At 40.3% G+C, this 17,272-nt stretch overlaps 1 protein-coding gene across 17 annotated transcripts in view; it reads left to right on the forward strand.

The window, feature by feature from the left end:
- MAGI2 (membrane associated guanylate kinase, WW and PDZ domain containing 2) overlaps window positions 1-17,272 on the forward strand; it is a 756,464-nt gene that overhangs the window by 715,471 nt on the left and 23,721 nt on the right. For all 17 annotated transcript variants that reach the window (XM_087764995.1, XM_087764994.1, XM_009462907.2 and 14 more), the window contains one exon: window positions 17,118-17,256. In XM_087764995.1, coding sequence (XP_087621121.1) covers window positions 17,118-17,256 — 139 coding nt within the window. The remainder of the gene's footprint in view (window positions 1-17,117; window positions 17,257-17,272) is intronic.

The following is a 17,272-nucleotide window of genomic DNA, read 5'->3' on the forward strand; positions in this document are numbered from 1 at the left end:
ATACCATCATCTTTAAAGATCAGATTCTCTGCCCCTAGGCTTTCAGCACTGGGTATAGTAAACCATGCTTATGTGGTAGGATCTTATCAGGAGCATTTTCCAGCTAATAGTTCTTCTCATGATCTGCTTATCTCCATTATTGTTTTGCTTCCTGTTTCCTCCTCCTTGAACAGATGCCTTTGATTTAACTGAAGCCTTACAGAAAGACATGAAGCAGGTAACACAAGGTGCAGATCATTCTTATAGAAAGAAATAATGCACATAACTCCACCATTATTCCCACTCACCAAGCCAAGAAAAGAAAAATTAAACCAGCTAAGCTCTTGAATCTTATAATGAAACATGGAATCATAGATCATATAATCATAGATCGTATAATGAAACGTTACCTATAAAGCATTTAGATGTAATAAGTAAATGTATTCCACAAATAACATTTTGTTGTCAGTCTAGTTATAGCCAGCAAAAGCCCTGATAAAGACACATTCATATTGATATAAATCTCCCTACTTTACAGCAATAAAAGAATATAAAGTACTTTAAAGTAATAGAGCTACATCCACACTAGTGGGTTTATAAATTTGCATAATTGAAGCAATGCAATCACTAACTGAAGACAGCTCCAGATAGGCAAGTCGAAGTCTGCATGTTGTACTCTGTTAGTGAGCACTGCAATACCATAGTGATGGGATGAGCCCAACAGCTATATTCCACTTGGACAGGTGCTAAAAAATGTAAAAGTCTAACAGCACACATTCAGAAGATTCTAAGGTCTAAGTACACGTAAAAGTGTTATGCATTACAGATGCAGAGTACAAATTTAAAGAAGTAAAAGATAAGATTATAGGAAATCAGATGTAAATAAAGAACCAGTATGGAACTCTCTCTTTTAAAAGAAAATAGAGTAGATCCATTACTGAGGAAGGAAAGTATGAAAGGAATACAATCTACCAATAAGAGGAGCAAAGAGAAATTGAACAAAAGCGCAGTGATGAAACATGAAGAAAGTGACACCAAAATCGGGGCATCCTTATGACACTTTCAGTTTGATCTTCAGGCTTTTACAGTGAAGCTTGGGAGCAGATGAGAGAGCAGACTCGTAGAGCAAGCACTGGAAGTGATGGACTTCCACTGGCCCTAGCAGAACTGTCTAGATTGGAAAAGATTGATGGAAGGGGGAAAAAAGTTTAATGAAGTTTGTTATCACATCACCATTTCCAATTAGAAGTCCTGGTCTTCCTTCCCACTGGGAATGGCAGGCTATGCACTTTGTGGTTTTATTGGAAACAAATCCACTGAAGAACACCCCATTTTAGGATTACGAGATCTAAAATAGTCTTTAATTGCCCTTCATGACTGATGGAGCTTTCTACTTTGATTTTCTGTGGAATTGTTCTGGGAACCAGAAAGGTGGAAGACTGAGTTAATGTCATACAGAGTTCATCGGTCTCACCAGCATATTGCTTTTTTACTCGAGCATCCCTTTCTGCCAGCCTATATAGACACTACATTATGTCTTAAGGTTCGACAAATTATTCCCTTGAAAACAGTTTTAAAACTTTCGCAGGCTTATTACACTGTTTTCAGTCATGGCACTTTTACATGCACTGAGACTTTTATTTGGGCTCATAGGCTCTACTTCTGCAGAAAGCCCATGCATACATCCTAGTTTAACTTGGATTCATCTGTCACTAGACATGGGAAGGAAATGACCATCAAAGGGCACGGAAGTCTACGGGAAGAAGTGTTTCTTCACATGCATCCTCTGCCTCCATGGTTGGTAAACTATTCTCAACCAGTGTTGGAGAGCCACAGCCATAATTGTGTAACTTCATATAAAACCATATGTCAGGTCACATACCACAATTACCTTCAGCAGGATTTTACTGCAATTCATGGATAAGACATATGGAGATTCATCACAGAAGACCTCTGTAGGGGGAAACCTCATCGCTACACTGGAAGTAAATACAGATCCCTCTTAATTCTGACAGCTGGGCAGAGAGCAAGCTACAATGGTTAATTCTGAAAAGCCTACCATGGCAAAAGTTTACAGAACTTGAAACGTGACTAAAAATACTTCCAACAAACTAAGTGAATTTTCACAAAAAGCAAGATATCTTACATTTTAGGAGTAATGAAGAAAAGTTTCATTAGATCTAAGGAAAAGACTAGAAAAGAAAACATGACTATTGAAAACTTTAAATGACAGACTCGCTGAGAGCTGAGAGTTCTAAAAATTTATCTCCACCCTCCTTTCTTCTTCAGGATGAGGGAGTACCAGAAGTATAAGAGTCTGTCCATACCATGGCAAAAAAGGACTGAATAGGACCATGTCTGTGCTCTGTAAGACAAGGATGTATTAAAAGAACCATGAGAGAAGTCTGGAGAATTATTAGTGCCTTTGATACTTATCGCAAACTGGCAGAGGTCTAAGCACATCAGGACTCCATTTCTCCAGTAATCCTAAAACCAGGAAAAAAATTTAAAACTAGTTGGTGATGGCAATATTGGAAAATAAAGCTGCAAGGCCTAATCTCAGAGTAGGGCAAGAATATGGTGCACGCACTAGCAGTGACAGTAGTATTGAGTTGAATCAGTCACCAGAGATGAGGGACGTAACGCAGCCAATGTGGAGCACAGTCCCCACAGCCTTTGAAGATTCAAACACTACTGGCAACAATTTTACAGGTCTATTTAGATAAGGCTCACGATAACTCATATTTTATTCTTGTCTCACGTTGAGAACGATGACTAGCAGAGCTCTGCCTGCAGATCTCTATCCCTTCCTGCCTTAGAGATGCAGAACTACTGACTGCTCTCAGGAGGATTGTTAAGGATGGTCGTAGTGTTTGCTAGGCGTGTGAGATATGATCAACAGATCTCTTATTGCCATGAATGATATCTCCTGCAGCCAGCATGTTTATTGAAACCAGCATCAAACAAAGATCCTGTGGCTGAGGGCTGCAAAGACACAGTGTCTTGCACAAATGGGTTTAGTGAATGCGAAATTCATGAAGAATGAGGGCAAAATGTGCTTTTTTATGTACACAATGTGCATCTGTGTCATTTTGTCACTTTGTGAGTTACATCCTTTTTTTCACATCTTCCATGAAAGTCATACTTCTCATCTCTGACATTTCTAGTTTCATTGTCTTGTCAACTCATTTTTCTCAGTCTACGTACACCAGTTAGCCCTATCTCTAGCTTCCTCATATCTCCTAATACTACGTTATTTTTCTCATTCTTTTGTAGATTTTTCTTACATATTTGCAGAACAGACATCTGAAATACAGGCACTGCAGAATTTTTTATCTTTCATGCTTTGCAGTCCTCCTTTGACTCTTCAATTCTCTTTCCCATTTGTTGCTTTTTCCTGCGGTCTGTGCCCCTCTCTTTGTTTCAGTTGTACACAGCTGGACATAAAAACAGGCACAAGGGACAGCAACCTCCTACAGTGTCAATTATGAACTTCTGTGTTGTTGTTGCATAGGAATCTGTGTGGCCTTACTTGGTCTTTCCTAGCTTGCTGAGTGAGCAGCGCAGTGAAACTCATAACAGTGACCAACCGGTGCTGTGGATAGGTTCATGGCATTCTGCAAACTAGCACAATTTGTGTATCGTGTCCTTTCCTATGATAACAGAGGTCACATGAACCTTATTTGTGGTTATTCAGGAAGCTTCATCCACCTACACCAAGAATTATACCTAGCAAAAAGAGAGAATTCAGTATTCAAGAGCCAAGGGTCAAAAAAGGCAGGCAGACAAGAGGGACCCTGACTCTTACGTGGAAGGAAACAGAACTTGTTTCAAATCATGGAAGGCATAACCAATGCATTTGAAACTGCTGTCAAAACCCAGGTATGGGCATTCAACAGCATGCAAAACTGACATTTCCCTCTTTGTAAGTGTCCTAAATACAAGGTCAGGCAAGTTCTAGTTTTTTCCTTCTGACAACATGACTTGTGCATTCATGTTTGCAGTAAGAGGGACAGAGTGCCTATGAAACTCATAACCTGATATTAAAGCCCTCTCTTGAGCCATAGGAGGTATAGTTTTAAGCCCCCTTTGAAAAGCCTAGAGGCCAGGCTTCTAAACAGCAGGGTGTCATGTAATAATTGGCTATTGCTAATTATGTGTCCCAGAAGAAATTAATTAGGATCAAGACTTAACTCTTCAGGCTTCTCAAAGGAATAGGCAGTATGTAGGCAGCTGTCTATCTGGGCTCTGTGAACTGTATAACTGGAGTTTAACAAGGGAATATAAACCTACAGTGGAGTTTAACAAGGGAGCATAAACCTATCTCCCTGGAGCAGGACGCTCCTGAATGTCTGAAGTCAGGCACCCAGAAATGACTTGAGCTATTCTGGGTTCAGTGGATAGATAGGCAGAGCTGAAAAGCAGGCAAAGTTTAGAGCAGCTTCAGTTAGTTATGTCCCTACAGTGTCTGGAAAGGCTTTTATGCCATGCAAAACAGAAGCATTTTTCTTCTGTGTTCATCATGGGATTTTTACATTTCAGCTTTCTTGATTGTTTATTGTCACACACGTTTAGCTTGGTGTTCATCTAGTCACTTTATCACTGTATCTGTTTTTAGCAGACCTTGATTTCTAGGTTTTTAAAAGATCAAAGTAATCTGTTTCCACCAATTAAGGAATCATTCCCTGTCTGAGGCTTGAACATAATACAGCTTCCACAGACACTTCTTTTAAGTCCATATCATCATGTGTAAAGTATCTTTTTTTTTTTTTTAAATGTACTTTTAGTAGCTGTTTTCTTGCATCTCAGAGAAGACAAAATCCAAGTGGAAATGGCTGGGCTGCCACATATACAGTTTTGTGAGATTCCCATTCCACAGCCAAACTTTGTGCCAGAAATCACATACAGTTCCTGTAGCTTCACACACAGGGACCTTGCCCTAATCTTTGTGATTCCACTCTCCATGCATTACTGCTATATTTCTTCAATCCCTCTAGAACAGAGTCTCTACAGGGTTATCTCAGTTTTTTGTAGTCCTGTTGCCAAAGGAAAGGGGTAAATATAAAAAAGCACTGATCATCAACAAGCCTGATTGTTTCCTGTCAGAGACTATCCAATAAAAGCTGAAAAAGAAGAATGAACGATTTTTTACTCAACAGTAAATGGAAATCTTTAAGAGCCTGTTGCCGTGCAGACCCCACAGTTTGCATTGGCTCCTCACTGGTATAGAGCCTCTCCTAGATTTCTTGTTAATGAAGAGTGTCTGTTTGGGGTGCTCCATCGTTGATTAACCCCACATCAAAGGGTTGCTTCTTACAGTCTGCAGTGGAATACACCTGAAGTTGCAGTCAGTAAGCACAGCAAGCAAGAAGTAGCTCAGCTCAGCTTGACGGTGATTAGAGCAAAAAGTATTAAAAACAGATGGCAAGCAGTTGTCACACAGTAGAGACAGTAGATGACAGATACAGATGTTTCTTTATGCAATCACGAAAGCTGCAGCAAGGAAATGGGAAGAAGGCAAGAATGGCTTGGTCAGTCATGACCCTCTTACAAACATTTAAGGCAATCACTGTATCCAAAAATAAACTAAGGATTGGCCAGCATAATCCTTAATTTTTGCGACAGCAAACTTTGGACTCCTCTTTTGGATCAGAAAGAAAGCTGAAGAGTTTGAGATATACTGCTGAGTGACTCATGCAAATCTCCAGGTCTTAAAAGGCAGTGAAGTCCTATGTTCAGAATATTGGAGAAAAGAGGATGCTGCTGTTGGAAAGCCTCTTGCTTGGGGAAGAGTGACTGGAAAGCTGCCTGGCAGAAAAGGACCTAGGGGTGCTGGTCCACAGCCAGCTGAATATGAGCCAGCAGCGTGCACAGGTAACCAAGAAGGCCAATGGCATCCTGGCTTGTATCAGAAACAGTGTGGCCAGCAGGCCTAGGGAAGTGATCGTCCCCCTGTACTCGGCACTGGTGAGGCTGCATCTCGAGTACTGTGTTCAGTTTTGGGCCCCTCCCTACAAGAAGGACATCGAGGTGCTGGAGTGTGTCCAAAGAAGGGCAACAAAGCTGTTGAAGGGTCTAGAGAACAAGTCTTACAAGGAGAGGCTGAGGGAGCTGGGGTTGTTTAGCCTGGAGAAGAGGAGGCTGAGGGGAGACCTTATTGCTCTCTACAACTACCTGAAAGGAGGTTGTAGCGAGGTGGGGGTCAGTCTCTTCTCCCTAGTAACAAGTGATAGGACAAGAGGAAACAGCCTCAAGTTGCACCAGGGGAAGTTTAGATTGGATATTAGGAAAAACATCTTCACTGAAAGGGTAGTCAGGCATTGGAACAGGCTGCCCAGGGAAGTGGTTGAGTCTCCATCCCTGGAGGTATTTAAAAGATGTGTAGAAGTGGTGCTTAGGGTCACGGTTTAGTGGTGGACTTGGCAGTGTTAGGTTTAAGGTTGGAACAGATGATCTTAAAGGTCTTTTCCAACATAAATGGTTCTATGAAGTTTACTCTAGTCACAGCAAGCATAAAAGTGGAATGAGCAGTGGTAGGTCCTAAGAACCAAAAAGGTTTTCCCCAGGCAGTGTGCTGAGAGCAGTAGGGAGTCAGCTGCTGAGCACGTGACGTGAGTGAGAGCTTGCAAAGGCCATCAGAAACCCCACTGAAAAGTTACTAGTATTTAGATATAAGATATTGACGTTATGCCCATACATAAGGGAGAGAAGAACGTTCCAGGAGCATACAGTGCTCCACCAGCCTCTGTTTGACTAAGATCTTGTGCACACATTTGAAAGACAAATGCCTACAGAGTGATTCATGTCAGTTAAGTAGCCAATCTTTTCTACGTAAGTAGCACTTACTCTTAAAGCCTCCGGCATACCTGGCTTACTTTATGCTGCAATATAAATCTTACCTTCATAGTAAGTATTCAGTGAATGTCAACACTGTCATTACAATGGAGCACAAAGACAAAGATATTCTTAGTCCCATCCATTTATTCTGTGATTTGTGATCCATCTGAACAGTACAGGAAGATGTTAGCTATGCTTTCCCACCAAACTGCATATCCCTTTGGGGTAATCTCATTCACACACCAGTTCCCTACTACATACATCACTGTCCAATCTCTGTTGTAGTGAGACTGGGTGTGATTGATCTGAACTCTGGGAATTCAGCTGGGATACTTGAGCACATGAGCTGTATGCCAGCCTGTGGCAAGAGGAGCTCAATGCTGGGTTAGTGTCATTGGCAGAACTCAAGGAAGAATATACTGACATGCAGACATAAAGCTGATCAACATTCTTGTGTCTGCACAACAAAAAAATGCAAACTGAGGTCCTCAGGGATCTTGAATATACTTTGACAGTGTAAAAGATAATAAATCAAGAGCAAATTAACTGTAGGTGAACTGTTATTCAGCATTTCTCCGAAGAGCTGTGTATGGTTTTTAGAATTTGTTTGCAGAAAGGTAAGGAGAAAGAATATTCCTCTCACACATGTAATTAACATCATTCTTGCAAAAATGTACTCAATTTGATGCATTCAAAGAGTCCTTGTAACTCTATGCCTAACAGCAAAATCCTTCAAGCTAGCTATGAAAAAGAATGAGTTAATAATCTTGCTAAAAATGGTTTAGTATGAAATTTTAAGAATAAAATACTTATTTGGCAGGCAGGCACCATATTTAAATCTGTATTTCATGGAGGATTTATAAAGGTTTTCAGGTCTAAAAAATTAATTAGCCCTTAAAAATTTAAGAACGTTAAGAATGTTAGAAAAAAATGAACACACCAAATGATGCTGCTCTGATATCTGAAACATTTTGTCCAGCAACAGGAATGACAGAGGCAGCCTCTCTTCTGTGTTTTCCCAAGCCGCAACAAGTAGAAATTGGGATAGATCACCTATGAAGGTAAAAGGATACAGATATTAGACCCATTCCTATGGCCTACCCAGCCCAGTATCCTCACTCCAACAAGGACAAGTAGAGGATGGCTAGGAAAGGAATATAGGACAAGTATGAAATGATTCTTCACTGGGTATAATAGCATCCAAGCCCCTGGCAATGGGCAGTTTACAGGGTTTTTTTTTTTATGCTGGAATTTTCATATTTAGTATCTAGGACTATTTTTAACCATTTATTTGAATTTGCTCTGCTTTTGACATTCCTGATCTACTATATCAATGGATTCCAAAGCTAAATGTTTCCATTGTTTGAAAAAAAAATCCTTATTTTGTTTGTAGCTACATCGTAATAATCTTATGATTTCTTCCTCATTCTCCATATCATTCCTTGTTCTATTGACCTACATCATATCCACCTTTTTTCCACTGAAGCTTACCAGTAACTTCTGTCTTGCCTCATAAGGGAGCTGTTCTTTACCCTTGACCAGCCTCAGTGGCCATTTCTCGGTCTATCACATTCATTTGGAGGTGGAAGCACCAGAACAATCTGTCATTTTCAAGATATTTATGCTCCAAAATGGCATAATGGTGGTTTCTCCTTTATTCTCTATTCTTTCCCTAACGGTTAATATTCTGTTTGCTTTTTTGACTGAGCTGACATTTTCAGAGAGCTAACCGCAATGACTATGAGATCTGCCTCTTCAGGAGTAACGGTTAATTTAGAGTGATTGTGTATGTAATTTTCCACGTGTACTGTACTTACAGCTTAGCACTTAACACCAATGAATTTCACCTGCTGCTTTAACACACAATATCGTGCTATCTTTTTACAGCTTTTAACTTTACATTTTGATTTGACAATCCTGCATGGTATTGTGTTGCCTGCAAACCTTATCACCCCAATCTTCAACCTTTTCACCATGCCATTTACAAATATGCAGAACAGAATAATCACTATGGTAAGGTCTTTCGATTGTGAAAATTGACCACTTATTTAAAGCATTTTTTCCCTAGAATTTAATCTCTTACCTTGAAGACATTATTCTTTCTCATCCCACAGCAGAGCATTTACTGAAGGCTTTACTGTTAAAAGCTTTCTGAAAATGTCAGTATACTAACCAGATCACATTTATCTATACAGTCATTGACAGCTTCAGTGACCTGCAATAGATCTGTGAGGAATGGCTTCCCTCTGCAACAGCCACACTGACCCTTCCCCACTATATCATCATTATCCATGTGCCAGCTAACCCTCACCATCCTTATTGCTTCCTTCCATCTGCTCAATTGAACATGAGACTCACTTGGTTACTTTCCAGGACCATCCTTAAAGACTGGTGTCACACTTGCCACTTCCCATTCCTCTGCTACTCGGCAATTTACTGATTTAGGCAGTAGATTACATCCTGCAGTTACTAGTTCAGCAGTTTCATATCCAAATTCCTTCAGAATCGAGGACGAATGCCATCTACTTCTGGTGGTTTCCTACTATCCATTTCATCAGTTTATTCTAAAATCTTTGCCACTGACCCTGCTGTTGGAGTCAGCTCCTCAGACTTACCCCTGTGATCCCCCTCTGCAGGAGATTTACTGCCCTCCCCTTGAGCGAACATTGACACAAAGAATTCATCTACCCTTTTTCCTGCGGTGTTTTCTACCTTGCGCCCAAACTATCTTTTGAAATCTTGGTTCTCCAGCAGGCTCCGCAGCTCTGGTATGTTTGAAAGCATATTCTTAGCTCTTATATTTTAGCGTTTTTCCTCTTCAAAATCTTTTTGTGGTTTTATGTTTAACTTGTCAGAGTTTATGTTCTTTTCTGTTTTGCTGTTTGGATGCAACTTTGGATGAAGCAGTCTCCGTGAATGCTTATGCTCAGGCTTCTATGTAGGATCTATAAAATCAGCTTGTGAAATCTTGAATTTGCATTGCTCTTGCCTAGTGGGAACTGTCTGAGACCATCAAGAAAATTCCAGAAAATTTTCTTCTTCCTTTTTAACAGTCTCTATTGGTTCCATCCATGATTGTAGTGGTGAAGTACATGCTATTAATATTACAGTATGCTACACTGAGTCATCCTAGCTCTATTTAAAAAAAGTAATGGTATATCAATTAACTCCAGTAGGATAATGAATTTTCCTTTTATCTTTGACACCTTTAATTAACATATACATGGATTATTTTGCAGCAGTGGTGCAGAAGACTTCAAGTCTACTGTAGTACCAGAAGTCCACTTTGCTGTCTTGTTAGCCACCCACCACTGCAAACTCCATTTCTCTCTCCTGCACTCCCCGTTCTCCGCAGACACTCAGTCATGCACATTTTCCACTTTCCAAGCACTCTTTCTGTAATAGCACTTCTAATGTTTCTCCCTTTCTCAGGAAAAGGTGAAAAAGTGAAAAGAAAAAAAAGCTAGATCACCAGCTGAGGAGTGGTGTGAAAGCCATTTCGTGCTCTGCACCAGCCCAGTCCATGTCCTATGGCCCCTCTCTGCCCCGCAGCATGCCCTCACCTTTTGGGCAGGAGGCAAGAGCAGGTTGCTGCGGGAAAAAGGAGCCAGGCATTTCCAGGGGTAAGAAGTCACAGCTGCTTAAACAGCTGGTTGGCCACAGAAAAAAAGAGTTTGTGACTCTAAACCTTCATGGGTGGTTGCTTCAAAAGTGGCATGGGCTACGTTAGAGTAATTCCTCCAGAGAGAAATGCCATGTGTCCTACTGAGACACCCAAGCCCACATACCTAAAATGCACTGAAAGGAGTCCAAGACTAGAAATATCCCGTAGCTTTGCTCAGGCCACACATTACACCTGGGATTTCCAGGCAGTACAGATTCTCTGCCATGAGGAAATTTGCACAGCAGATACCAACCTGTGCCTAACTCCAGGCAATGATATTAGGGCTTGACAGTACTTGGAAACTCACCAAAACAGATATTCTGGAGTTGCTATTTGGTCTCCCAGTACAGGCAACCTCTCAGCCTTTTGGACTCATTAACAATAACAACAGCAACAAATAATATGCAAAAAATATTTCAGTTATAAAAACAGAATGCCCATATAAAAGGAATTAAGTGTAATTAGTCTCTTTCCTGAGGTTTAATTATAAAATGCATTAATAAAATGACAGATAGCAATGCCCTCTGCACAAATCATTTGAGGCTGTTTTTATCATTAGATTTCCTCATTTAACATGGAATGAAAATGTGCATACACAATTAATTTCACTTTGTGCAACCGGGAACTATACACCTGCTTAGAGACCATTCCTTACACATTGATGGAGGCAAACGTACACAGTAGTTTAAAAGTACATTTGAGCAAGGAAAAACCTCTTTACTACATTAAAGCTATATGTATTTCCCTCTGATTTAGCTGGTTTCTGAAATTCTGTTTATATGTATGGTTGGCTTTTTTTAATAAGACAGGTAATAATTACTATAAAATATGGCCAGAACAAAGACTCCGCAACTAAACTCACATGTACTAGAGGCACTTTATTCTAATGATTCGGAGAAGCTTTACAATTTTCTTTCTGATTAACCTATCAATAGTGATGTCACTTAAACACTCCTTAGGAATATTATCTTCTCATTATTGCCAGAAAACATGCTGCCCAATTTTATAGCTCAGTTGTTCTTACGCATGGATGGAGTGTTTGAATTAACTTGAACTGAAACAGATTTTTTTAAGAGACATTTCCCATACACACAAACTACTTTCATAACTACATTTAAATCATTAATAGTCAACTTTAAAGACATTACAGGAGGGAGAAGCATTCAGTGTTTACTTTGTGCTTGCACATTGTAAGAATATAATAGAGGACCATTCTCTGTATCAAATGCCATCGGGTCAGGAGGAGAACCGGTGGGTTTGGGTAGGCATTTATCCCAAGCAGCATGGAAATTCAGCCGGGGCCATGTTCTGTGGGAAGAAAGAAACACAATGCAAAATCAATGTGTGTAAAATTGCCACATTCATAGCTGCAAAGAGCGTGTTTCTTCAGAATAAATACAACTCAGGCAGCAGCCATGCAAGCTTCCCAGGCTGTCTTGCCAACGCGCTTCAACATTAAGCTGGTGGGAACGTCTGGATGGTGTGGAGGCCGATCACTCCGGCTTTGTAGTCTTTGCTGAAGACTGCCAGAAAGGTTACAAATCAGAGCTGATGCCAGTTGGGGGGTGTCCCGCGATGCAGGGCCAGCCTGTTGGGAGTGGGAAGGGGTCCATCCATTCGTTTCGCATGACTGGCCACCAAACAGCTGCCAGCCTTGCGAAGCGATGCATTCATTACAGCTCCGCGCGTGGATCCCACGTAACGACACCTTGAGCCGAAGGCAGTCTGTGGCTTTGTGAAATTAAAATATTAGATTTCAAGGGCTGCACTCACAAACTTTTTCCTTGCTATTTGTGGATTTAAAACTTGGGGATTAGGATGCATGCGTCCTTTCAGGCTGTCAGGCAAAAATTGTACCTGAATGTCATGGGAGCTGAAGGTATTATTTTAGGGATGGGTAACTCTCCAGATGTGGGGAATTGTTTTTCCTGTTAATTTCTTGACAAAAATGAAATCCATAAAGTAAAATGACAGTGGACCTAAATGCCATGCAAAATAATGTTCCTACATTGAAGTTTATCTTTTAAAATATTCTGATGTTTCATCTGAAAAGCTTTATATCTCCACAGAAGGAAGCTTGCTGAAATGCCTTTTAAAATAATGGTCTGATATTCAAATATGTCACTTCCCATGAAAGGAGCTAATGCCACAGGGTCATACGCAATAAAACATTTACACACTCAAAGCTTGATGCTGCAACAGCTGTTAGGTGGCTGGTGTCCCGCTAGATGCAGAGGGAAGATTAAATGTGTCAGAATGATATCCAAGCAGTCTGCAAGGAAAGTATAAAAGGTAACAAGAAAAGGTGACATAAATATATTAAAAGGAATCTAAAGATCAGGAAAAAAGAGGTCTGTTGCTTGCTGAGAATGTGGAGAAGGCTGAAATATTCAGTGCTTTCTTTGTATCAGTCTTCATTGAGATGTTCAGAAGGACCATAAATCTACTACATCAACTTCAACAGAGAAATTAGTATAAATACGAATAAGGAGAAAACTGCTTAAAGCATACTTAGATTCAAGTCAACTGAACCTACTGATGTTTGTGTATGCTTAATGACTAATTTCTAGATTATTAGTAATTATGTCCAAGAATTCATGGAGGACAAGAAAGTTAGTAGCAGACTAGAAAAATAAAAACATGTTTCTCTATTTTTAAAGTCAAATAATAGAGAAAGTTCCTTTAACTTTCATTCTCAGAAATAATCTGTGACAAGTTATCAAAAAGTTGAAAAAATCTACTGACATGTAAATTGTGGAAAGCGAATCTTGTCATATCAGTCTAATTTTTATTTCTTAGTTCTGATTTTCATTTTGATTTCTTTGTGGAAAAAGGGGAAGGAGAATGTATGAGGCATCTTTTCACCTTGGAACACCACCTTGTATGAAGTTCACAGAAACAGGATAGGGAAATAGACTTTAGGTGGAATCACTGTAATGTGGTTACTGAAGATAATCCCTCTCAAAGGCTGCTCTGAATGTTTTGCTCCTGAATAGTAATTACAAGTGTGAAATTACAAGTGTGGTTTTAAGGGGTCTGGGGTGAAACCAGCTTGATTCAATAATTTTATTAATAATTGGAGACCTATTGATAAATAATAAAATAAAATTTGCTGATGCCAAGATGTCATTATTCATAGAGGGTTTAAAAGAACTTTGAGGAACTGACTTAGATTTCAAAAAGAAAATTTTATACTAAAGCAGTCAGTCTGATAAAATTCATCAAGGTGCACTGTGCTCGGTTTAGGGCTGAGAAATCAGATGCACAATGTAAAATGGGGGATAACTGTCTAGACAGTACTGCTGGGGATACTCTCGGAATCCAAGCTAACCGAGGAGAGACCGAGCACATTTGAATGCCTGGACAGCGAGAAAGCATGGTTTCCTCCCATATCAGACATCAGAGAATCTACATCAGCAAGGGGAAGGAAGGGGAGGTTATAAATGTTTAACTGCAGAAAAAAAAATAAGAATAGGAATTTGTACCTTATTAGACACATGGGGAACCACTCCTCAGTCAAGGTTTTCTCTTTGGTGTGAATTCCCCAGTAAAGTCTAATTGAAGCTTTTCCCAGGGTAAGAGTGTTGGCAACTTTTCTCTTCTGTGTTGTTTTTCTTATCTAATCAGAGCTGGGCTTGTGCTGCAAAGGCACTGTAATTCAGTTATGCACCAGTCAGCCACAAGACACAAACGCATGGAACACAATTAACCCGCTGCTCCTGCAACTATTCATTTTAACTCTGGTCTCACACCTTCTGATGTAAAATTCAGAATGCCTAATTTTCACAAACTTGTTTCTCTCCCCTCCTTTAGTCACATAGCGAAGATGCTGGCCTTTTTTAAGCTTTCCCAAGTTATTTGCACATAAGATTTTATATTAAAAGTGGGAACTATCAAATCAGCTACACACTGCCTACAGAGAAAAAATATTTTAATCGACTGAAATACAGAAAAGGTTACATTAATACAAGACAGTTCCTGCATATTGACCAATGAGAACAGAAGAAAGGCAAACACCAAGGGAAAAATGTGACATTAACTTAACCTTTTTACATATTAAACTGTATTAAAATCTCTTTCTGTCTTTCTGTTCTGGAGTGCAGAGGATTTTATCTGAACAACTGTGCATGCTCTGAACAGCTTTTATCAGTACTCATTTTAACTGTTATTTATCAAGGAGTGTTAAAAACACCTCCTTCATTTGATCTAATCTGTCACTTCTTCTCTCAAAACATGCTAACAAGATCATTTTAAATACCTTCTGCAAAATGTGGTCTATCCAGGCAAGACAACACAAAAAAGAGCTGTCTTACAGCTTTGGAAAATCTGAGTTTACTTTTATAGGATTTCTACCAGGGTTTAATTGTTTCATGACATTTAGAAATGGCTTTTCTCAAACTGGTTGAATTTTGTCTGTATTTGGCCTGACTAGTATCCTTGTGGGGATGCTACAACTCCATCTTCTGTCTGTGCTACAGGAGTGGTAAGAGAGATTTTCCATTTTTGCTCTGAGTGTGTGCAGCAACTACATCCTACCAGTCACTCCAAAAGTCAGGGTGATGCAAACAGCCCTGCATGGCCAAACCCAGGGGAGATCTCTCCATGATCCAGAGAGCACCTGTGCTGTGTGTCACTGTGGCCTGGAGGTCATCAGAAGTGTCTAAAAATGCATGCCGCACACGTACAACCAAACACATTCCTCCTAACAGAGAAAATCTGCTAAGGAAGAAATTTGCACTGAAAAAATAAGGTCTTTTTGCACAAAATAATCCCCACTGCTCAGTCTGCAGCATTTATAAAGTGTGATAGCAAGGCTGAGAGGTTTTATTCGGGTCAATGGCTTTTTAGTTAAGTAAAGTACTGGCATAGACTGCATACAGGATCCTGGGAGAGTTCTTAAAATAGGCTGCAACTCCTATTGACAAGGTATGAATTCCTATTGAGAAACACTGCCATAGTGCTTTTAGTGGCATTCTTTCTGTCTCTGAACAAAAGCAAGGACTAGATAACTTCTTGACATCCCTTCCAGTTTTCTTTGACGCTAGGAGTCTTGTTGACATTTCATATTATGCACATTTATTTGGTAAATCCTATACTTCAGCCTCAGGAAGGAAGGAAAGCCTCTGAAGGATTACACTTTTAGTTGACAGAAATACAATAGTAGCAAAGAAACCATACAAAACAGAAAACATCTCAATGTCCAAGGCCAGCAAAGAGCTGGTTTTCTCAAACAGGCTTGTAAGAGGAAAAGGAAGTGCCCATCATCTTGAAATTTGTATAGTCTCCTTAAAACTCTCTCTAGGATGGATGCAGCATTGTTATTTTAGTGTAGTGGATATGCACAGTGAGGAAGCCGTAGATGCAGACCAAGGCAAGTCTGATCCTGCCAAGCAGATGTGCTCCTCTGGCACTGATAAACAAGTTTGCTGAACCCACTCAACTGAGACCCTCACACATCCCTCTAGGCTGTCCATCACCTGGACCCGCACCTCTACCAGCACCAGGAGACCAGGCCTTCTTCTGGTTTTCACCTGGGTCACCCCAGTGATGGGGCTGGGAGGCTTCTGCAATGCAGCTACAAAACGAACTCCAAAGGCTGTGGTGATGCTAATACAAGGCTTACACATCGCCTCATGGTGTTGCTCGGTTAACTGTCTCACAAAATAAGTGGGTGGCTGTGGTATTGCAGCACCAAACAAACTGCATACTACATGTGCTGTCTGCCGTGCTGACCAGCCACAGCAGAAAGCAATTGCTCCCCTATTCATCGAGAAGGTTTCCAGCATTGAAAGCTGGCTCTTGTCATGGAGAGAAAAGCAGAACCAAAACATCCCAGTGGGAGGCAAAGCTGGGAGAGAGATCGGGGTGGATGGGAGACACACACATCAGTACCCCATTTTGCAGCTATAGAAATAGAGGCAGAAAAATAATAATGAAGCTAACTCTGACTGGTAAGCCACCTGGGAGATGATTTGCAGAAAACTGTAATCAGAGCCCTGGAGTCCACCGCTCTAACTAGATGGCTCAGCCAGGGGTTGTGCTTGCTCCAAGCAAAAACCTTCTGTGGATAAATAGTTCAAAGCATGCTCTTGTGAGAACTCCAGCAAATCTGTGTGAACTGTGCCATAGCCACTAACTTTTTTTTGTTTAATAGCTTGCTTCATAACAACTCTTAGTTTGGTGTGAAACTTTGCTACCAAGATTTGGATATTCAAATGATGGATCTTTGTGCTTTGAACCTCTTTTTTCTCTATGAAAACAGCAAGTTAAATGCAGCAAATGTCTTCTTGGGCCTGTGCAACACTACAAGTTGAAGGGTAGCACAGGTAATATTTCCCGTGATTCCAACATATCAAGCAATTCAAAAAAACCTCTTACGTGTAGAAGACATGAGGCAAGTTACAAATGCATTACACTGATTTCAGCAGAAGATGAGCAGCATTTGATATACCACGTTCAGAATCAACTTTGGAGGTTATTTAATCTGCCCGTAATATCCCTCAGACAGACAGGAACAAATTTACCTTGATGTGTCTGTCTGTCATTCAAGTAACCTGTGATCCATTGAATATGTCTCTTTCTGAAACGCTCATTTTACTGCAATTCTGTCTGACTCAATATTCTTCTTACCTGACAGGTAGGAGATCAAATAATTGAAATCAATGGAGAAAGCACAAGGGACATGACACATGCCAGAGCAATAGAGCTAATCAAGTCTGGTGGCAGGAGAGTGCGACTGCTGTTGAAACGTGGAACAGGCCAGGTCCCAGAATATGGTGGGTTTTCATCTTT

Source organism: Nipponia nippon, unplaced genomic scaffold (genome assembly GCF_047370975.1).
Source record: "Nipponia nippon isolate SJK-2023a ecotype South Korea unplaced genomic scaffold, ASM4737097v1 scaffold_3, whole genome shotgun sequence".
Classification (NCBI taxonomy): domain Eukaryota; kingdom Metazoa; phylum Chordata; class Aves; order Pelecaniformes; family Threskiornithidae; genus Nipponia; species Nipponia nippon.